This window comes from Hemicordylus capensis, chromosome 16 (genome assembly GCF_027244095.1).
Source record: "Hemicordylus capensis ecotype Gifberg chromosome 16, rHemCap1.1.pri, whole genome shotgun sequence".
Classification (NCBI taxonomy): domain Eukaryota; kingdom Metazoa; phylum Chordata; class Lepidosauria; order Squamata; family Cordylidae; genus Hemicordylus; species Hemicordylus capensis.
This window is the reverse complement of record NC_069672.1, coordinates 3,339,983-3,363,176: the sequence shown is the minus strand read 5'-3', so window position 1 is coordinate 3,363,176 and position 23,194 is coordinate 3,339,983. Positions and strand designations below refer to the sequence as shown.

The 23,194-nt window shown below is 48.9% G+C and overlaps 1 protein-coding gene across 5 annotated transcripts in view; it reads right to left on the bottom strand.

Annotated features, from left to right (window-relative positions):
- Nucleotides 1-23,194, bottom strand: part of CEP104 (centrosomal protein 104) — a 46,683-nt gene that overhangs the window by 23,237 nt on the left and 252 nt on the right. For 2 of the 5 annotated variants that reach the window (XM_053280900.1, XM_053280896.1), the window contains 12 exons: nucleotides 19,730-19,850; nucleotides 17,462-17,635; nucleotides 15,094-15,232; nucleotides 13,157-13,219; nucleotides 11,646-11,722; nucleotides 10,988-11,156; nucleotides 9,549-9,707; nucleotides 8,023-8,259; nucleotides 6,597-6,800; nucleotides 4,714-4,881; nucleotides 4,235-4,408; nucleotides 2,120-2,296 (listed from right to left, as the gene is read on the bottom strand). In XM_053280900.1, the coding sequence (XP_053136875.1) occupies nucleotides 2,120-2,296; nucleotides 4,235-4,408; nucleotides 4,714-4,881; nucleotides 6,597-6,800; nucleotides 8,023-8,259; nucleotides 9,549-9,707; nucleotides 10,988-11,156; nucleotides 11,646-11,722; nucleotides 13,157-13,219; nucleotides 15,094-15,232; nucleotides 17,462-17,635; nucleotides 19,730-19,842 (1,854 nt within the window). In that variant the 5' untranslated portion in view covers nucleotides 19,843-19,850. Of the gene's footprint in view, nucleotides 1-2,119; nucleotides 2,297-4,234; nucleotides 4,409-4,713; nucleotides 4,882-6,596; nucleotides 6,801-8,022; nucleotides 8,260-9,548; nucleotides 9,708-10,987; nucleotides 11,157-11,645; nucleotides 11,723-13,156; nucleotides 13,220-15,093; nucleotides 15,233-17,461; nucleotides 17,636-19,729; nucleotides 19,857-22,991; nucleotides 23,124-23,157; nucleotides 23,182-23,194 lie in introns of those variants that run through there. The other 3 variants (XM_053280901.1, XM_053280898.1, XM_053280899.1) reach the window with 3 other exon arrangements.

Sequence of the window (23,194 nt, the reverse complement as noted above, 5' to 3'; positions counted from 1 at the left end):
TTGCAGGCTTCTTAAAGGCAGCACCAAGCTGCTTCGATGTTGCTCCACTCGGCGTCGATGCCCTCAACATTGAGGGTTTCGCGGTCAAAGCCTGCTTTGATTCTGCCGGGATTTTAGACTGCGTTTGGGTCGCAGATCCCGGCGCCGAAGGTGGCGTGGGCTTTTTCACCATCAGAGCTTCATCCGTAAGGAACACCTTCAAACGTGCCTCACGGTTCTTAAGCGTCTGTTTGTTAAATGTCACACAAACGGAGCACTTAGAAGCATCATGTGCCTCGCCCAAACAAAACAGACAGAGGTCATGGCCATTCGTAGAAGGAAGTTTCCCAAGGCATTTGGAACACAGCTTAAAAGTAGTTTTCTCCTTACCTGTCTTGCGGGGTACTCATTTTCCAGAGGTAACCGAGGGATGGTCCAATAAAGAATGGTCTGCCATTCCGAGGTCAAAGAAAGGGGTCCGAGATCGTAAAACAAGCCGTGAGGGAAAACGAAAGTAGAATGGTCCAAGCTGTCCACGTCTTTTTTTAAAGTTCTCAACGAGTCCAAAACAAAATCCAAAAGAATAGTCAATCCTTTCCGTAGTTGTTAGCCATATATCGTCGTAATAAACAAAGGAAAAAATATAAAGTTCTGAGGAGCAACTGTTTCCGAAGACTGATCCAAACGATGGTCAGCAAGAAAATGAGCAAGAGGACGCCCAACCGCTACTAGAGAGTACTGTAGTCACATGCAGTAGGTGGTTGCAGGCGTCTCGAGGAGCTATAGAATTCTTGCCGAAGCTGGTCTGTGCAGGCACAGAAACCACAGTTATGAATGTCCAGGACCACTATCCAGATGCCTAGATTTCATGCCACGGATAAAGAAACTGGGTCTCTAAGACCCATCCACAAATACAGGAAACTGCCATCCGCAGATAATGAGGGTCTCCCGTATGTATCATAGGCTGTGCCCACCATATCAGAGAGAGAGGGGGAATTACACAGGCAAGTATCTCGAGGAATGACATGAGAAGGTCAGTCAATGTATTTTGTATTTTCAAGTGATGTATCAATGTATTCAAGTGATTTTCAATGTATTTTCAAGTGATGTATTTCCTGTAGGGATGTGCATGGAACTGGTTCTGTGCACTCCCGGGAGGGCATGAGGAGGGGTTTGCTTTAAATGGCAGGGAAGGCTTTGCCTAACTGCCAGTCCCCTCCCCACCATTTCCCCCACTCCCACCCACTGGCACTCTTCCAAAAAACGGGCCCACAGGGCTCCAGAGTGCCGCCTTGATGCCTAGACCAGTGTCACCACACAAATGGCTAACGTATGTACACCCGGCACCTTCCCTGCCATTTAAAGCAACCCCCCACACCCTCCGAATCGGTTCGAATGCCAGTTGCCAGAACTGGTTCGGCGCTCCTAGAATGGAGCGCCGAACGGTTCCGTGCACATACCTAAATTGCTGTGTGATCGAGATAAAGGTGTAATTGCAGCAATGGCTGGTTTTCTGTCTGCAGTGATCAATGTTCGAGGAAATTTCCTGAAGGAAAGTCTTCTGGTTTGTGGGCGGAATTCTGACATTTCCATTGTAGGTGCTTAATTGTTATTTGGTGCGGTGTATTATTGTTTTGACTTGGACGCTGTGTTGTGTAACTGGCTTTGATTAGGATTGTTTTGCTATGGTCGGATGACTAATGCAAATAAAATCTGATAGAATAAAATCTGACAAAATCTAAAATCGCTCCCCTGCTGACTTGGCAAAGAGGCACCATTTAATGTGGTGATTCTCTTTATTGAGCAGGGGGAGAGCAACTGGCCGTATCCACCCCCAGCACAGGACCTCCAGTGACTGTTGCTGGTGTCTATCCTATGTTTCTTTTTAGACTGTGAGCCCTTTGGGGACAGGGAGCCATCTTATTTATTTATTATTTCTCTGTGTAAACCACCCTGAGCCATTTTTGGAAGGGCGGTATAGAAATCGCTGCATATTATTTCTTTTAAAAAATCAAGCAATCCGGCAGGGTACACTGCGTATCTTGTGGGAAAGAATCACCACCCCCAGGCCCAAATCTCAGGATGGGGACAGGATGGGCTTGGAAATGAACGCACTAACTGTGGCCGCTTGGCTCCCTACCTTCATGACGTTATCGACAGTAAAGCCGGTGTTCTCCGTGCCGAGCTCTTTCAGCAAGCGCTCTGCTAAGTCCACCTGGCTCATGGCCAGGTGTGTGGGGGAATTTGGCTTCAGGGGCTGCACCAGGTGAGCAGGGATGATCTGGAGAGGCTTCACTTCATTGCAGAGGGCCATTTCCTGGGGAGAGAAACAAACACCAGCACGGGAGAGCGGTTAAGGTGTGGCTGGAAAGGCAAGGTCTCCGCATGCCTTTCCAGAGCTGCCGGATTCATCAAGAGGAGGAATATGTTGGCGACAGGGCCATAAGTTCAGTAGTTGAGCATCTGCATTGTATGAGCATAAACGGGTCTTCAATACAGCAGGCTTCCCCATGTGTTTGCCTACCTGCCAAGCCACTGTTATTTAGAGGTACGCTGCCTCTACCTCTGGAGGTTCCATTTAGCTACCACGGCTGCTGACAGATCCCTCCTCCATGTATTTATCTTATCCTCTTTCATACTATGTGTCTTGTCTGTTTCTTTCTTTTTAGATTGTGATGTTTTAGATCTTTCTTTTTAGATCGTGAGCCCTTTGGGGACAGGGATCCATCTTATTTATTTATTGTTTCTCTATGCAAACCGCTTTGGAACCTTTTGTTGAAAAGCGGTATATAAATATTTGTTGCTGTTGTTGTTTGGTCAGTGACAGTAATAAAGATTCTGATTCTCTTTTATACACCTCTGAGCTGCTGGCCATCGCTTAATCTTGTGGCAGTGAGTTCCACAAGTTAATGATGCACCATGTGATGCCGGTGCCACTCCTAAATAGACCACTAATCTATGTCACTGCAAGGCCACAAGTTCTAGTGATAGCACCGGTCCCAACAGCAATCTTTAGGGGGATCCTGCTGCTCAGAGCACTGGATTCCCTCCTTTGTCCGAGAAAAGACAGAGCGGGCAGCTTTCTTGATGGCGGGGACTTTTGAGCTCACAGGAGACTCTGCATATTTCCCATGGCTCACTCTCCCAGGCCGAACCCAACATGGTCTCTGTGGACTTTTAAAGAAGGAGGGCAACAAAGATGGTGAGGGGTCTGGAAACAGTCCTATGAGGAAAAGCCGAAGGAGCTGGGTCTGTTGACTCTGGAGCGGAGAAGACTGAGGGGAGATATTTATTTATCTAGCATTTATATACCACTTTTCAGGCGAATCTACCAAAGCCATTCACAAAAAAAGCTTAAAGAAAGAACAATCCATCAAGCCACATGTTTACATCTTTACATGGGTCTTAGTCTCACTTCTTTCTCCTCTCCTCCCCTCAGAGCAAGATGGTCGCCGTTGGGAGGGAGCGATGAGAGCTGTCTTCAAATACAGAAGGAGCACCCTTGTCCTCTGTTGCTCCCGAGGCCAGGACTCAAACCAAGGTCTTGAAATCGACAAGGAAGCAGACTCAGGCGAAACACAGAGAGGAATCCCCTAATGGTAAGGGCTGCCGAACAGTGGGGCAGTCTGCCTCATGCTGGGGTGGGCCCTCTTTGATGGAGCTGTGGGTTGGGCTTCAGGGGTTCTCAACGTTGGGGTTCTCAACGTTGGGTTCCCCAGATGTTCTTGGACTTCAACTCCCATCATCCCCAGCCCCAGGGGCCTTTGGTTGGGGATGATGGGAGTTGAAGTCCAAGAACATCTGGGGACCCAACGTTGAGAATCCCTGGGCTAGAAGACCTCCAAGGACCCTTCCAACTCTAGCAGTCTATGCTTTTATGCGGCTGTTCTCACGCGCAGGCAAAACCAGGAGAACGGAGCCAAGCCCAGCCACCCTCTTAAACGGGGCTGTTAGCCCATTTTTTTGGATCGACTGCCAGCCCCGGCTGCTTGAGCTAAGAGACTGGGGAATTATGGGGAATCCCCATAATGTACTGTGCAGTACATTATGGGGGTTTCGGGGGCCGGGGCAACGCACCCCGGCCCACGATCATCCGCATTGCCCGATGCAGCCGCTGCATGTCTGGGTGCACGATTTCCGTGCCCAGACCAACAGCGAGGATTGTCCACAGGGGAAGCAGGCTTCTTAAGGTTTCCTGCGCCCCTTCAAGGTTTCCTCCGCCCCTTCAAGAAGGGGGCTCTACGACTTGGCTCACCTGGATAAAATTGGCAGCGGCGACGCGGAGACGGGCTGAGGAGTCCCCTGTCCTCGAGAGCAAGTTGGGGAAGGTCCTTTCCACACAGTGAGCCGTCTCCTGCTTCCCGAGTTTATGCTTGGGGATATACTGAGTGATTATCATTTTTAGGAGCTTCAAGGAGGCCTGAAAAACCTATCGAGAGAGGGAGAGACGACCTTAAGTGGGATAGAATGGTCCCAAACCAACTGTTCTCCTTTTTAGAATCTGGAGCCAATCCGATTCTCAATGTGCAGCCACATTCGGAGTGCTGCGTCATTTGGAAGAGCTGGTCTTGCGGCAGAAAGCCTTTGCTAAGCAGGGTCTGCCCTAGCTTCCTATGTCCCTATGGTCTTCTAATAAACAAAGAGATATTGAAAGCTGGGAAAGGTAACCAAAATCATTTTTAGCCTGCCCCTGCCCAGAGCAACCGAGGTCCCTTCCTTCAAGATACGACTCACCGAGGAGACAATGTCTTTAATGGCTCTCACTATGAGAAAAATGGCACCCCTCAGCAAGTTCTTCAGGTCGTCCTTTGGCGTGCTGGTGGAAATCTCCATCATCTTTTTATAAATGGCGAGCAACGAGTCCTCGCGGTAGGACCACGTTTTGGAATAGGCTCCGGCAACCTGTCAAAAAAGAAATGTGGAGGGCTGAAATGGCCAAAAGATGGCAAACACATCTCATTCCCAAAGAGAATGCCCTCAAAACAGTGGTTCACCAGCTGGTAGCCTCCCGGCTAGACTACTGCAATACACTCCACATAGGGCTGCCCTTGTAGTTCAGAAACTTCAGCTAGTTCAAAATGCGGCAGCCACATCATACCAGCTCTTAAAAAGTTGCACAGGATGCTGTTATGTTTCCTGACTTCCTATCAAGTGCTGGTTATCACCTTTAACGCCCTGAATGGCTTAGTCCCGGGTTACGTGAGAGAATGCCTTTCTCTGTAAGATCCCGGACCTCTCATCAGGAGAGTTCATCTGGTGGCAACCTGGGATTGGGCCCTCTCCGTCGTCACCCCTAGGTTATGGAACACAGTACCCACGGGTATAAGAGGTTTATCTTCTTTGGAGGCCTTCAAGAGAGCCATAAAGACCTGCCTCCCCCCCACCCCGCCTGGTTTTCACTACTATTCAATTGGTTTTAAATGGTTTGGAAAATGAGTTTTATTTAAATATTCCCACTGTTTTTATTTTGTTTTATGCAGAATTTTAAACGGGTTGAGTTTGTGATGTAAACCGCCCTGAGCCATTCTGGGATGGACGGCATACCAAAACCAAGCAAAAGTAAATCCCCAAGATGCAACTCTACTCTCCCGACATCTGAGGGAAAGAAGTTTAGGTTAGACAGGCTTTGATTCTCAAAGGCTAGGCCCTCTCGAATCACAGTCTAGGGCACCCCAAAGGTGCCCCCCCGGATGTGCCTTTATATTGGTTAGTTACTCTCCACAAGTGAATGACCGTCATCAACTTCAAAGGGGGTGGGGGAGTGAAATGCCAGACACTTGTGTTGTGGCAGGGGCAAAAACCCAAGTACTTTTCAGGAGTGCACAGCATGAACCGTGTGGAGGGCAATACAGGAGAACTTCATGACTCACAAGGATTCTGTTCCTCACCTACAACCGTAAGCGTGGTGTAGTGGCTAGAGTGCTGGACTAGGACCGGGGAGACCCGAGTTCAAATCCCTATTCAGCCATGACACTTGCTGGGTGACTCTGGGCCAGTCGCTTCTCTCTCAGCCTAACCTCCTTCACAGGGTTGTTGTGAGGAGAAACTTAACTATGTAGGAGCTCTGGGCTCCTTAGAGTGGAATGTAAATGTAAAAAACAAAAAAACCCAAAAACAAATGGAATCGTAACGAGGCATTAGGGCTATGGGGAAAGTGGGGTTAGGTTCCAGAGTGGAGGGGAAATTAAAAACAAACAAACAAACAAACCAGCTCCAAAATGGCCCCAAACTTACTGTGGCATGCCATAAGTTCCCAGAAATGCCCCCCAAAGGACGGAATGCCCCCGCTCAAAACTGAAAAATCATGCGGGAAAGTCAGCTTTTTTTCAAGAAATGAGCCACTAAATGGCTCCTCCTGGGTTCCTCCAGACAAAATGGCGGCCAGAAGTGACCTCCACAGTCACTTCCGGCCCTCTAGGAGCTGTAGATACCGATAACGGCTGTCTATGAGACATCCTGTGGCTACACGAAGCCGCGAATAACGAGGTTCTCCTGTAACTTCTACCTGGCCCTATGACCAGAGAGCCCCTCCGCTGACACGCAGGGGCTTGAACCTTGCGGCTGCCTGGCTTTAAGACGCCTGCCCTGCTGCTCCACTGAGTTCCTCGTCTCCTCACCAAGGCTTCCCCAAAGACTTCGATGGCCGGGCTGGCCTCCCGGAGTGCCTTCTCCGTCAGGGGCTCGGGCTCGCCGGTGATGCCGCTCCTGGGGGTGTCGGCCGGCTCCTCCTCGTTGATCTCCGGTTCCAAGTAGGCAAAGCCCTCCTCCTGCTGCTTACGGATCGCTGGCAGCGGCCTCTCATCGTAGGGTAAGAATTCAACCTAGAGGAGAAAGGAGATGCTGTGGAAAGAGGCTTCTGGTCTGGCCCGGGAGGATTCACCTCTGACGGACTGCAGAATTGCTTCAGACCTTGCTGCGCTTTGGGGGATGGAGCCATCGCTTTGCATGCAGAAGGTCCCAGGTTCTCTCTCCCTGGCAGCATCTCCAGGTAGGGCAGGGAAAGACTCCTGCCGGAAACCCTGGAGAGACACTGCCAGCCCGTGCAGACAATACCGAACTAGATGGATCAAGGACCTGACGCAGTATAAGGGAGACTCCTATGTCAAGCAGACCACTATTTTGAGGATGGGGCCGTATGCTCAGTGGAAGAGCATCTGCTTGCATGCAGAAGGTCCCAAGCTGGATCCCTGGCAGAAGGATCTGCAGGTAGGGCTTGGAAAGACCCCTGCCTGAAACCGCGGAGAGCTTCTGCCAGTCAGTGTAGACCAGGGGTGGGTGAACTTGACCCTCCAGCTGTTGAACTACAACTCCCATCTTCCCAAGCCACAATGGGAAGGCAGAGCATAGCAATCTGAAGGCCAAGCTGAAGACAGATCTTCCTGGAGAGAATCCATCTATTTATTTTTAAATTTACATTTTATATCCCGCTCGTCCTCCAAGGAGCTCAGAGTACTCAGTACTCCATACTGAAGTTTCTCCTCACAACAACCCTGTGAAGTAGGTTAGGCTGAGAGAGAAGCGACTGGCCCAGAGTCACCCAGCAAGTCACATGGCTGAATGGGGATTTGAACTCAGGTCTCTCCGGTCCACTACACCACACCACGTCTATGTGGTCGCTAAGAGTCGACGCCGACTTGACGGCACTTAATCACTCACTCACTTCAACAACAGTTGGAGGGGCACATTTGCCCACCCCGGTGTAAACAATACTGAGCTAGATGGATCAATGCCTCAGCATAAGGCAGCTTCCGACATTTTTCACATAAGTGTTAGCCTTCAGTTCAGATACCAGATATCAGCGAGCCAGTGTGGTGTAGTCGTTGAGAGTGTTGGACTAGGACGGGGGGACCCAAGTTCAAATCCTCTCTCAGCCACGAAACGCACTGGGTGACTCGAGGCCAGTCACGCATCTCTCAGCCTAACCTACCTCGCAGGGTTGTTGTAGGGATAAACATAACCATGTACACTGCTCTGGGCTCCTTGGAGGAAGAGTGGGATATACATGAAATTAATCAATCAGTCAAGAAATACCCTGAAACTTACATTGATCTTTGTGAAAGCCTCAGCTGGGATCAGGGCCTGGGCTGCAGGAGGAGAGAAGGGCTGAACTGCAGCCGGCTCAGGAGAAGGAGCTTCTTCTGGTGGTTTTTCGGGAGGCAGAGGTTCAGGGGAGTCCGCTTCGGTTTTCTCCCGCCGGGGAGGAAGCGCAGGCTTCTTTTGCCGAGGTGTAGTGGTGGGATAAGCCACAGGCTCAAGCGGTAAGTCGGGAGGCCGTCGGATCTAAGTTAGAGAAAGGGGGGGCCCACATCAGGCAAGATTTCCAGGCACAGCTTCCAGAGGGAAAGAGAAATCTCTGCCACAGGGTTAACTATTTTCAGTGTCCCAATTCATGGGAAGAGGAAGGGTGGCCATTCATACAGATCTCCAGGTTTAAATCAAATTCAAATCGGATGCAGAGGTCACTTTTCCTTTTGGGACAAGGGACGCTCAGTCCTGCGACTTTCAGAAATCAATACAAATCAGCTATGAATGTTCTTGTTCCTGCACAATTTGCTATGCGATTCTCATTGCTTGGCACAATTCATTTGCTTCCATCAGTCAGGGAAAGGGGGCACAAATTGATGCATGGGGCACTGAAGTCCAACCCTCTGAGTAAGGGGAAATCTCATTCAGTCGCCCTTCTGGCCTCGGAGTTCTCAGGCATTTGTCCACAAGTATATATTTGCAGCCAAAAGCTTGCTGCTTTTGAAACGGATTCCTAGGTTTTAATTTTATGATAATACCTTGCAAACCTGTTGTGGGTGAGGGTTAAGTGCTTTAGTATACAGAAAGTTTTATTTATTTAGAGCATTTTTACCCTCAGCTCCAGCCAACAAGGCTCAAAAGAACTGCTTGCACAAAATTGATTTTTAAAAAGTGCAAATCATTAAATAAAATCAGCACACACACCCTTTCCCCCCTTGCATGTTTGCTGGCTTCTTCGCCTCTTCCTTATGGGACAGTTAGTGGTTCTACCAGTCTCCATGAGGGCCCCAGCCAGAGAAGCAGCAGATGTGGACGGTGATGAAGCCACTCAGGAGCATAGCAAGGTTGGAGTGGGCCCAGAGACAAGATTTTAAAATGGCTGTCCCCCTCACTGAAGCTCAGCTCATGCATGCATATAACCAATACGCCACAATAGAACATCATCCTAAATTATTTTTGAAATTATTTTAAAATGGCCGCCCCCCTCACTGAAGCTGCCTTAGGATCTCTTAGATCAAAAGGCAGGATAGAAGTATTTAAAATAAGATAATACATTCCAAGTCTGGGGGCCATGTCAAAGAAGGCCCTGCCTCTTGCCTGGCACTTCTGAAGGCAAGGGTTCCTGCAGCTGCACAGTCCTGATGTATGGCAGGGGTGCTCAAAGGTGGGTCCCCAGACGCTGCTGGACTACTACTCGCACCATCCTCTGACACAATGGCAAAGGCCCAATGTGGCAGGGGGTGATGGGAGTTGTAGTCCAACAGCATCTGGGAACCCAAGTTTGCGAACCCCTGATGTACGGGAAGGTCCAAGGCCCCACCCACCATCAGATCTGGATCGAGGAGATTGTGCAGTTCCAGCTGCTGGTAGACCTTGAGGCGATACTCCTCCATCTGCTGCTTCTTCTGCTTGGCCAGGTCGTAGTCCTCCCGCTCGACCGCACAGCGCTTCTCCACTTCGTAGCGGCCCAGACGCTCACCAACCTGAAACACGGGAGCGTAGAGGTTGCCACTGAAATTAGGAACCCCAGACTTCCTGGGAAGGTTTCTTCTTGCCAGCTAATGGCGGCTGCCCAGAAGCAGTGGAGAGGCTAGGGCTCCAGAACCTACTCCTGGGCCAGAGTTTCAGACTTCAAGAGGGAGAGGTGGCCTGGGGTGTTCTTTTGCTGTGGCTCTCAGAAACAACCCCTTGGCCATCTGGGCTTGGTGTGCCCTGCTAACTGAGCAAAGAGGCACCTTTTTAAAAGTGGCCATTCTCTTTACTGAGCAGGGGGAGAGCACCTGGCCCTCTCCATCCCCAGCACAGCATTCCTCCAGGGGCTGTTGCTGGGGTCTATGTCATGTCTCTTTTTGAGATGGTGAGCCCTTTGGGGACAGGGAGCCATTTGATTTGATTTATTTATTGATATCTACTTATCTCTCTGGGAAAACTGCTTTGGGAACTATTGTTGAAAAGCAGTACACAGTCATCCCATGGGTTTCCCAATCACGGATCTGAGTATCCGTGACCAAGAAATTGTGACCAGTCTTGCCAACTGCGACCTGAGTATCTGCGGTTTGGCGAGATTTCCCCACCAATCTTTTTTTGGGGGGTGGGGGTGTTTCACACTTTTGGAGGGTTAGGGGTCATTTGGGGGGTCCCCTTCATTCCTCTTACTGACTCCTGGTGATCTGGGGGGATCTTTTCCTAATTCCCCCCCCCCACTGTATTTTACGTTCCAATCGCTACTGCAATTCCTCGCCCCGTTTGCTATTGATTTCAATGGCTCGTCTACCATGAATTCACCAACCGCGAGGATTTCCCGGAACGGAACCCTCGCGGTTGGCGAGAGAGCTCCTCTCTCAGGAGCTGGGCGGCTTGGGTTCTTTGTACCCATCTGCCCAATTATAGCTCCACTCATCTGATGGCAAGGACTAAAAAACTAGCTACCTTTCTTGTAACAAAGCGCCTGGTATGGGCTAATAAGTGTTTTACATAGAACCCCAGAGATCTCCCAGAATAGACCTTAAGCAATGGCTGAACAAATACATCATGTAAATAGTGGTCAAAATTACAACCAAAAGGTAAATGGATCAAATCTTCCACATCCCTAGACCCACATGGACAAAGACAGGAATTCTGCAACAGGAATTCTGCAATAGGAATTCTGGCCATGTGACCTGCTGACACAGCGGATTGAATCTGGCAAGTGAAAAAGGCTTCTCGATGTCTTATCTCTGCCAAGTTTCACCAACAGGGTGTGGGGAGTGAGCAGCGGCCGTACCTTCTGCAGGTCCGCGATGGCTTGCTTGAGTTTCTTGGCGTGGTCGTAGTGTTCCTGGCGCACAGCGTCCCGTTTCTTCTCGTCCAGCTTGCGAATGACCTGTGCCACCTCTGGGTCCTGGTACATGTCGAAAGCCAGGTCGTCCAGCGGCGAAATGGCATCGGGCTTCCTGGGGGCAATGGGATGTGGGGAGTCATAAGAAGAGCCCTACTGGATCAGGCCCAAGTAGAGAAGTGAAGACCTGGAGGGGAAACCTGGGAAAACCTTGGATTTTCCATTAAAAGGGGGGGGGGGACCCCAGCCACCACCCCTGGACTTCAAATCTTTTGGCCCAAGGCGTATCTAGTCCAGCATCCGGTTCCCCCCAGTGGCCCACCAGATGCCTCTGAGAAGCCCACAGGCAAGAGCTGAGGGCATGCCCTGCTGTTGCTCCCCTACAACTGGAATTCAGAGGGGTCTTACGTCTGAGGCTGGAGGTGGCCTATAGCCACCAAACTAGTAGCCACTGATAGACCTGTCCTCCATGAATTTGTCTAGACCCCTCTTAAAGCCATCCAGGGAGGCGGCTGCCTCCACATCAATTTTTGAGCATTGCTGCAGCATACCCTGTGAGCTCTGAGGGGCAGGGAGGAGGGCTCCCTGGCAAGGATGTTCTTACCCAGTGTAGGATCCATCTAAGGCCGACTCGTCCACGTTGTTCCCAAGATAATGGTCAATCAGCTTCTCTCTCGAAGACTTTCAAGAGACACAAAAGAGATCACAGGCTGCTTGCTTTGGGCGCAGGATGGTGCTTATTTATGACACCGGTCGCCTTCCAGCTTGCTGCCTACACAGAACTCTTTCAGGGTGGATTTGCCAACGACAGAGCTCACCTTGTGCACCACAGAGGATTCTGGGGTAGGCTCTCTAGAGCATGCTCTGTTTGCCCGTGAGGCATGTCAGGCCTCTTGTGTACAGTAATGGAGTGTGCTCCCTGGAACACACCTGGCCCTTCTCTGCAGGAGAAGCCAGGTAAGAGCTGCTGCCAATCAGGGCAGACAATACTGAGCTGGAGGGACCAACCGTCTGACTCAGCATGAAGCAGCTTCCTGTGTATCCACGTGAGTAAGTTTGTTTGGACTTAAAGGGCCATCCCATTTGGGGATGAGGCCATAACAGCTCAGTAGTAGAGCATCTGCTTTGTAGGCAGAAGGTCCCAGCTTCAATTGCTGGCAGCAACTCCAGGGAGGGCTTGAAAAAACTCCTGTCTGAAACCTTAGAGTCGCTGCCAGTCAGTGTAGGCAATCCTCAGCTAGATGGACCAAGGGTCTGACTTGGCATAAGGCAGCCTCTGATGTTAACATAAGAACAGCCCTGCTGGATCAGGCCCAAGGAGGCCCATCTAGTCCAGCATCCTGTTTCCCACAGTGGCCCACCAGATGCCTATGAGAAGGCAAGAGGTGAGGGGTAGAGGCATGCCCTCTCTCCTGCTGCTGTTGCTCCCCTGCAACTGGGATTCAGAGGCATCTTGCCTCTGAGGCTGGAGGTGGCCCACAGCCACCAGACTCGTAGCCATTGAGAGACCTGTCCACCAAGAATCTGTCTAAGCCCCCTTTAAAGCCATCCAAGGTGGATGTATTGGATGTCCCAACTGCAAGAGCATTGCGGGAATATACAGCATCAGGTTGTGAGATGCCCAGTTAATAATTGTTATGGGACGGCTAACAAATAAAGTTGTATTAATTACTACTACTGTACAAATATAATAGAGTTCTACAGCAGCAACAGGGCTGTCTGTATTCAACCATGATTTATTTATTTATCTAACATTTATATCCCGTTCTTCCTCCAAGGAGCCCAGAGTACATGGTTATGTTTTTCCTTACAACAATCCTGTGAGGTCGGTTAGGCCCAGAGAGAAGTGACTGGCCCAGAGTCACCCAGTTAGTTTCATGGCTGAACTAAGATTTGAACTCAGGTCTCCCCCGGTCCTAGCCCAACACTCTAACCACTGCACCACACTGGCTCTCAATGGATGAAGGCATTGAGATCATCTCTCAATGGATGAAGGCTATATCTAGGAATGACAAGTGGTCCACCTGAGAGTGCCACCGACACAGCAACGTTAGCACTGCTGTGCAAGAGAGAAATGCCTCCCAAACTTTCCCACCCAATATTTCACGCACTTACATGCCCGATGTCATTGCTGTGGTCTGCAGGTTCTCCAATGATGTTTATTGCTACTAGAGCAACCTAGAAAACATAAAAGGGGGGAAAAAACCTCATGGAAATTCTGTGCTGGGCAAAGCATGATCCTGTGAAATGCATAACCAATGCAAATTAAGTTCATTTGTATAGTTTCCACGTTGTAGAATTCGGCTCTTTTCACTGTTCTGCATAATTCCGCTGGCCAAGGGGAGAAACAAGGGGGCTCTATAGGGTCACTGAAGGCCCTTCAGCGTCGAAAAGTGTGGGCCATCTTACTCCAGGGGAATTAGGGAGGCAACAGTTACCCCACTGTAGAATAAGAGCAAAACAAATATTTATATACCGTTTTTCAACGAGAGTCCCTAAAGCGGTTTACATAGATATAAATAAGTAAAATGGCCCCTTGTCCCTAAAGGGCTCACAGTCTAAAAAAGAAACATAAGATAGATAGACCCCAGCAACAGTCACTGGAGGGATGCTGTGCTGGGGATGGATAGGGCCAGTTGCTCTCTCCCTGCTAAAGAAAGAGAATCCCCACTTTTTAAAAGTGCCTCTTTGAGACTGCAGTGAGATTGCATGGCTTGCTAACCACGAGGCCTAGGCAAGTTTAACAATAAAAAAATAAAATATGAATTGCAGCAGACGCACAACCTTGCATACAAATGTCAGACCAACCCTGCATAGCTCAGAGAAATGGGCCTTTGTTCCACAGTCGCCTAGCACCACAGCCTCCCACTAACTGCAGCTTCTGCATGCCAAGGGACTCCTGATGATTTGGAGCCTGAATGCCTGGCGTCCTTCCCGAGTTAGCAACTCAAACGGTATCGTGGCACAGTTCCAACTCTGAAGGCCTCGTCCGGCTGATCTGGGAGTGGGCAAAGGGGAAACCAAGCCAGAAAACCCCGGACAGAAGGCGCGGGCAAAGGAAACGCAAAGCGTCAAGCAGCTGTTGGTGCAGAGGGCAGGGATGTGTGTCTTCAGAACTTGCTGGACAAATCTAGTATACAGGTGGACCTCGTTACTTGCCAATCCCAACATTGGTGGCTCCGTGTATCCGTGGTCAGGCAATCGACACACCAGACCTCAGTCTATGCAGTTTTAAAAGGGTTGAGAACCATGTATCCGCGGTTTCTAGGTGGCCGGAAATGACCTCTGAGGTTATTTCCAGCCACCACAGAGCCATTTTGTGATTCTTTGCTGGGGGGGCGGGGGCATTTTTGTGGGGAAATCGTGGAATTTCAGCTTGTGGGGGGCACTGTTGGAGACCTGCAGAGCACAGTAGGGCACTTTCTCTGTCTTATTTCTTCAGTTTTTAGCCAAGTTTTAAGCCTCCGGGTACCTAGCCCCCTGATTCCCATTGCCTCAATGCCTTGTTATCTGCGGTTTCACTATCCCAGAGCCTCTGGATGGAGCGGTTTATAAATGTAAATAATAATATTTATTTGTTTGTTTATTTTTATTCATTTTATTTATTTATTGTTAAATTTATACCCCGCCTTTCATTAAGAAAATCCAAAGAGGCTCACAATAAAATTTAAAAACAAGATTATAAAAAAGACACATTAAAATATTGAGCTGAAAAATATAAAAACAGATCTGATTTTAAAAAATTTAAATTAAAACACTAGCATAAATAATAATAATAATAATAATATCTGTGGCTTCAGCCAAGAACAGAAGCTCTGTGGATAATGAGGTCCACCTGAAGTCACAAGATATTCCTGAGAACTCCAAGACCCCAAACTATTTCCGCCTATTTTGGATTTGTTAAATTCAAGGCAAGCTGTCCTTTTAGAGCCTTATTTTTCTTCCAGGCAGGCTCTTTAAAACAGTGCTCCTTCCAAATTAACACAGCAGAGCCTTCTTTTGACAGACAAGTTAACCCGGAGGTATTGCTGCGACATTTTAATTCATTTTACCTGACTGTACAAGTTGTACCTATTGACATAGTTCTTGTGGAAGGTCAACTTCAGGTACTGGCCCACGGCATCCACGTAGACCGACTTCAGTTCTCGTGCTTTGTAGCTGGTCTTCTCGTTATCGGAGAGAGAGACGTAACTGCAGGGGAAAATAAAGAAAGCGGCAGAGGTCACATGCACACAGACCTTAGGAACATAGGAAGCTGCCATATACCGAGTCAGACCATTGGTCCATCTAGCTCAGTATTGTCTACACAGACTGGCAACTTCTCCAAGGTTGCAGGCAGGGATCTCTCTCAGCCTTATCTTGGAGATGCTGCCAGGGAGGGAACTGGGAACTTAGAAGCTCTTCCCAGAGCGGCTCCATCCCCTAAGAGGGGAATCTCTTCCAGTGCTCACACATGTGGTCTCCCATTCAAATGCAACCAGGGTGGACCCCGCTTAGCTAAGGGGACAAGTCATGCTTGTGACCACCAGACCAGCACTCCTCTCCATGTTCTGCTCAGACGCAATACCTTGAGATGCAATGATCACATTCTGCACTCACCTTCCACGAAACATCTTTGGTAGAATTTCTTAATTCTCATTCCCACCAGAAGCAAAATCTATGCCCATATAAAGCCAGAGATGGAGCCCTGATCATAGAGCTCCCTTCCTAGGCAAATCTGCCTGGCACCAATATTATCTGTTTTCCCCTGTGGTTACTATCATGCAATATAAAAGCTGCCAGTTGTGTTCATGGTATTTAGGCTACTTTTTAGCCTACTTTCCTTAAGGAACGTAAGCTTATGAGATCATCCACCTCTGTGTGTGTGTGTAGGTGAGTCCCTATCAACTTTACAATGGCTAGACCAATTTGGACCAAATTTGGTACAGCTGTAGTGACACATAGGGACACCTCAACAGTGTAGTTTGTGATTATGGCATCCACCCCAATTCAACATGGCAGATGTGTGAATATTTGAGGCTAGCTTGTGAAGGTGGTGATGATCAATTAAGATTACAGAGAAAGGAAAATAGGCAGATTAGTTCTTACCAGAACTTCTTGCTTATTTGGGGGGGTGGGGGAGAATTATTTTTGTATTATACTTGTTTGGTTATTTTTAAATTTCTCAAACCACTCTTGAGCATCACTTTAGTGGAAAGGCGCCTCTAATTTCCCCAAATTATAAACAAACAGCAGTTTCTTGCATCATTCACCCCCGGTGGTCACCCTCCCCTCTTTCTGCTGTTCTTCCACGACCTGCGTTGTTGAATTTAGTCAGGCTTCCCCAACCTGTGGCCCTCCGTATGTTGCTGAACTACAACTCCCAGCATACCCTGCTACAATAAATTGTGGCTAGGGATGCTGGGAGTTGTAGTTCAGCAACATCTGGAGGGCAGCAGGTTGGGGAAGCCTGATTTAGATGGTAATCTGCTTGGGGTAACATCATCATTTTTTTCATGTTGCTTCATCCAGGGTAGAGAGGCAAAGGTCTGGTGGTGGGGAGGGCAGGAAAAATGGTTTCCCCCTTTTTTTCCTGGGGTGGGGAATAGTTTTTTCTGCCCCCTTCCCCCGCAACTCTAGCCAAGGACCATATGCACTGACAGCACTGAATAAATAAACTTTCACATGCCAGTCACCAGCTACAAAGCTCAAGTTAGTATTACAGTTGTGTGTTTGGACTGCGCCACACACACTGATCCTCTGAGCGCACTGGGACTAGCAGCCACCCTGAGGATCAGCACAGTAGAGGACCAGATGATGAGGACAGAGGATCAGTCATGATGATGATCAGACATGAGAGTCTATAAAATTATGCGTGGTGTGGAGAGAGTGGACAGAGATCATTTCGCCTCCCTCTCTCATGACACTAGAACCAGGGGTCATCCCATGGAACGGATTGCCAGGAAATTTAGGACCAACAAAGGAAGCACTTTTCCACAAAAAGCATCATTAACCTATGGAATTCTCTGCGGTGACAGCTACCAGCCTGGATGGCTTTAAGAGGGGCTTAGACAAATTCATGGAGGACAGATCTATCAATGGCTACTAGTCTGGTGGCTATAGGCCACCTCCAGCCTCAGGGGCAAGATGCCTCCAAATCCCAGTTTCAGGGGAGTAGCAGTAGGAGAAAGGGCCTGCCCTCAGCTCTTGCCTGTGGGCTTCCAAGAGGCATCTGGTGGGTCCACTGTGGGAAAGAGGATGCTGGACTAGATAGGCCTTGGGCCTGATCCAGCAGGGCTGTTCTTCTGGCTGCAAAGTGGCTCCCATGTGTCAGGCATGGAACTAATGAAGTCCTCCGTCAGAAGCACTGCAACAACCTTCTCATCTGCTTAAGACAAAACATGGAGTCGCGTTGTGCATTTGTGGGGAGAGGAGACTCACCCCAGCCTTCGGAACCTCTCCGACTTATATGGTGCGAAGTACTCTGGCAGGTTCTCACTTATATAGAACTCAATTTTGCTAGAAATCATGTACTGGTGAGCCAGCAACTGCAGCTTTCGAATTCTACATCTCTCCACCATCTGAAGGACGATTTCTTGGGGATACTGGCAGAGCCTGGAAAGGAAGAAATGAAGGAAGGAGGGCTTCAGCATCCCAAGTGAGAAGTGAAGAAGTTACTCATAGGATTGCTTGTTTTTGTTCGGAGGCATGTAAAATAAGGTGTCTGCAAACTGGTTTTTAAATTTTTACTTATGTTATTGTATTATACTGTGTTCCTCCTTGCTATAGTGTTTATTTAACATAGGGACATAGGAAGCTGCCATTTACGGAGTCAGACCCTTGGTCTATCTAGCTCAGTATTGTCTTCACAGACTGGCAGCGGCTTCTCCAAGGTTTCAGGCAGGAATCTCTCTCAGCCCTCTCTTGGAGATGCTGCCAGGGAGGGAACTTGGAACCTAGATGCTCCTTCCAAAGTGGCTCTATCTCCTCAGGGGAATATCTTGCAGTGCTCACACATCAAGTCTCCCATTCATATGCAACCAGGGCAGACCCTGCTTAGCGATGGGGACAAGTCATGCTTGCTACTACAAGACCAGCTCTCCTCTTATTTGGCCATTGATTGTAAATAAATGAGTTCAGTTCAGTTCCAGTTGCAGGGGAGTCACAGCAGGAGAGAGGGCATGCCCTCAACTCCCGCCTGTGGGCTTCTCAGAGGCATTTGGCGGGCCAGGGAAACAAGAGGCTGGACTAGACAGGCCCTTGGCCTGATCCAGCAGGGCTGCTCTTATGAACTCAAAAAGCAAGGTAGGAGGAGGGGAGAGTGATGGCGTGGGAGCAAGGAGCTGGGTTGGAAGGGAACAGGCAACCCACGGTCTGTCTCCAGCATTTAATCGAGGGGATGAAAAGCCATCCTACCCAGCGCCCACAGCCTCACTCTCCCCTTCGCCTACCTTGATCTTTGCAAAAAACACAACTGCTGATCGGGAGGCACACATGCCTCTTCTATCCTGGCTGGCAGCTCCTCTGACCCGGTTTCAGGTTGTGTTAACGAGCCTACTAAGTAGCACGTTCAACTGATTGCTTGTGCAGGGCTTCTCAACCGCTTGCTGAACTACAGCTCCCATCATCCTCAGCCACAACAAAAGCGGTCTGAATATTGCAGGCAGCTGGGAGAAGGTCACTTGTGGGGCTTCGGGGGCTTGCTATTGGGGAATTCGATGCTCATTTACAGACCAGCACGGTCCAGGTGCCGGTCTGCTCTCCCCATGCTCTGTGTATGCTTTCATCAACACATATCATAGCGAGTAGTTCTAAGTAGAATGAACAGAGCTTACTTTCTACTTCTTGGTGACCCTAACCCGAGACCCCCTCCTATGTGCCATGAATTTAGTTTGCACCACACAATAAATACAAAACTTATTAGAGGCAGACACAGGGATACACCCATGGGTGTGGCAATGTCATAAGCCTTCTTCCCCTCAGAAAACAGGCAACAAATGCCATAAATCTCCAGCTCTCTCACAAAGAAACAAACCCTACAGAAGCTGCCCTGAATGTCCTGTCGCTCAAGGAAATGGAGAGCCCTACCCTCTTCTGAAATTCTGACCTTTGGACATTGAGTCACAGTGCAGCTGTGATGCTAAATCGTGGTTTACAGGCTCGAAGACCTGTGGGATCACGAGGCCCTCACTCCCTCTTAAATACACAAAAGGAGTTTGAATACTACCACTTCAAAACAGACCACTGTTCTATGCTGCATACAAACCCAGGGAACTCTGGTATCTTCCAGCTATGTATGGTTAGTTAAACAAACCAGGATATAACATGGAACTGTGGCCTGTTCTGAAGGGGAGGCTTTAAGTCTCTTCCTCTAGCGTGCAAGAGAGAAGGGGGAGAGCATGAGACTCGGAGGTCATTCACACAATCGAAAACTGAGAGCCCTGTGGTTGTCTTTGGTAGAATACAGGAGATGTTTACTATTGCCTCCTCCCACACAGGATGACATGATGCCTTTCAGCATCTTCCTATATCACTGCTGCCCGATATAGGTGTTTCCTATAGTCTGGGAAACCTACCAGTGGGGATTCAAACCGGCAACCTTTGCTTGCTAGTCAAGCATTTCCACACTGAGTCATTAGGTGGCTGTTCTATTGAAGGTAGATCCCTGGAAAGCAGAGAGTAACCCCCGGTCCGTCACACTCACAGTACCTGGGTGATCTCCATCCATTGACGGTCGGTGCGTGGACCATCAGTTCTTTTGCACTGAAGCCGTCCTCATGTCCTGATGAACTTATAACGATAAACCCAATCTTATGCGGCATCCTGCCCTCTGCAACTAACCGGAAAAAGGAAAGCCAACTTAGTGTTCTTTCAGGAATTCATTTGTGGTTCAGTGTCCAAGACTGAGCTATGGAACCAGACCAACAACTTCCTGGTTCAAATCCCACCTCTGCCATGGACTCACAAGGTGGTCTTAGGCAAGCTGCTCCTCCTCAGCCTCAGCTCCCCTTCTGCAATATGGGACAATACTATTTACCTTACAGCTCAGATCCGCTGCATGGACTACAAGATAATATTTGTGAAGCAATTTGAACAGCTGAAAGTGTCATATAAATGCCAAGCTTCACTATTAAGGAAAACCATGTACTTTTCAGATTTTTAACAATTAAAGACTTCAGCCTTTATTTGGCAAATAGAGACCTTTAGAACAGCCCTGCTGGATCAGGCCCAGGACCATCTAGTCCAGCATCCTGTTTCACACAGTGGCCCACCAGATGCCGTTGGAAGCCACAGGCAGGAGTTGAAAGGGGGCTGCCCTCCCTCCTGCTGTTACTCCCCTGCTACTGGTACTCAGAGGCATCCTGCCTCTGAGGCTGGAGGTGGCCTATAGCCCAGACTAGTAGCTGCTGACAGACCTCTCCTCCTTGAAGTTACCCAAACCCCTCTTAAAGCCACCCAGGCTGTTGTCTGTCACCAGATCTTGTGGCAGAGAATTCCATAGGTTAATTATCCAGTGGTTTCAGCATCATCACAGTACTTGATTGCCCGAAGTGCTAAATTGCCAATTGCGTTTCAGCCTCTTTCTTCAGGCTTTCTTCAGTGGCATCAGTCCATTTATTCACAATATCCCAATGGAAGAGAAACCCACCAACAATTCTTCAGTTCCAAGGAGGACTTTTAGTTTGCTAGACTCAAGGAATGGCTCTCTCAGCTGGCCACGTAATAACAAAACCATAATCAGGTCTTGTTTATTTCTGAGATATTTATCCATTTTTGTGAACAGAGTTTGTTGTTGTTTTTTGGGCCATATTAGTATTAATTTTTATTACTACTATTGTACTTGCATGACTTATTGTCTGTTTTTATGGTTATTCAGTAATAATTATTACTAATGCAGATTTGCAATTGTATCCATCTAGGTTATTTTGGATTCTGTTTTGATTGTGCATGAATGAACCTAGACAAAGGTCTTGTTTTATTTCAAAACAGCCACCAATGCCAGCGGCCCACCTTGTGGCAACGATCACCACAAGACAATTTCATACTGTCTGCCGTCTTTGAATCTCTAGCCATTTGATTTCATTTCACTGTGCAATCTCAAACCCTGGGAAGCTCAGAAAGAAGATAATTAACATGAAATTTGCTGCAGACATTTCTGGCTCTAAAGGGGGATTAGAGAGGTTTATGGTGGAGAAAGAGAGGTCTGTCAACTGCGATCTCTCAAGCAAATTAAGTCAGGGTCAGTCCCTGGCAGCATCTCCAAGTCGGGCTGGGAAAGACTCCTGTCTGAAACCTTGGAGAGCCTCTGCCAGTCAGTGTGGACAATACTGAGCTGGATGGACCAATGGTCTGACTCAGTATATGGCAGCTTCATATGGCAACCTCACATTTCAGGAGCAGTATACCTCTGAGTACCAGATACTGGTGACAGACGATAAGGAAGGGTTGTTGCTGCCATGCCCAGGTTGCGGGCTTCCCAGTAGCAGGTTTTTTGGCCACTGTTAGAAGAAGGATGCCCACATCTAGCCCAAGATCCTCAAACACAGCTAAGTGTGGAATTGAACCCAAATCTTCCATCACACAATCATAGAATGTTAGAGCTAGAAGGGACCTTGGGAGTCTTCTAATTCAACCCCAACACTGCCCGGAGTCTTTGGAGTGGGCAGTATATTAAATGTTTCTAATAAAAAAATACAGGAAACTACTACAGCATCCCTAGCAGATGACCATCCAGCCTCTGAGTCTGAAACCTCCAGCGAAGGATAATCTATCCCTGCACAAGGCTGCCTATTCCACGATCCAAACAGCTCTTGCAGTTAGGAAATGCCTCGTAATGTCTAGCCTAAATCTGCTTCCTTGCAATTTCAACCCCCTGGTTCTAATCCTGCCCTCTGGAGCAGCAGAGAACAAGTGTGCCTCTCCTTCTCTCTTCAGATGTTTGAAGATAGGAAGCTGCCATATACCAAATGGTGCTCTAAATCATAGGTTTGTTTTTTAATGTTAATAGCAAACTCAGGAGGGCCCAGCCACCAGTAGGCAGACGAGGCCAAGCAGAACAAACAGAATAGTATTAATGGGCTATGTCAGAACTTTCCACCAGAATATACTTTGGCACATAGGAAGCTGCCATATACTGAGTCAGGCCCTTGGTCCATCTAGCTCAGGATTGTCTACCCAGACTGGCAGCGGCTTCTCCAAGGTTGCAGGCAGGAATCTCTCTCAGCCCTACCATGGAGATGCTGCCAGGGAGGGAACTGGGGAACCTAGATGCTCTTCCCCGAGTGGCTCCATCCCCCAAGGGGAATCTATTCCAGTGCCCACCAATCTAGTCTCCCATTCATATACAACCAGGGTGGATCCTGCTTAGCATAGGGGACAAGTCATGCTTGCAACCACAACAGACCAGCTCTCCTCTGTCAAACTCCATAAAAGATGGCTGTCAAACCCTTCATTTTCTCTTCTCCAGGCTAAACATACCTTGCTCCTTGGTTTCCAATCGCCTCACCAGTGTTCCCTCTAACAGGGATTCTCAGCTGTTGCTGACTACAACTCCCATAATCCCCAAGCAAAAGCTGCAGTCACCAACATCTGGGAACCCCCGTCAGAGGGAACACTGCCCCTCACCATCTCGGCTGCCCAAATCGGGACCCCTTCCCGTTTATCAATCTCTCTTAAAATGCGGGGCCCGGAATGGGACACAGCCCAGGGGAGCTCTGAGCAGCACAGAATTGAGTGGGACAATCACTTCAGCCTTCCCTCTAACCAGGATTCCCAGATGTTGTTAACTACAACTCCCAGAATCCCCAGCTGCAATGGCATTTTGCTTGGGGATGCTGGGAGCTGTAGTCCACAACATCTGGGAACCCCTGTCAGGAGGAGGCACTGCCTGTGGCCACATCCTGTAGCAGCGAGTTCCGTAGGCTAATCCTCCACTCTTTGCTGCTGGTTGTACGGGAAGATGTCCTCGAACCTGCCATCCGCCGGTTTCACCTGGAGTCCTCCCCACACTTCATGGGAGAAGGAGGAAGCCATTAATTCCCTTTTTGTTCCTTTGCCTGCGCCGCAGCCCCCATTGCGGGCCCCTCCCCGACTGGCCTTTATCACCGCCCCTCCCCCCCAGCTGAGATGGGGCCGACCTGCCTCATCGGCCAGTCCTTGGGGGTGGGGGGCGCC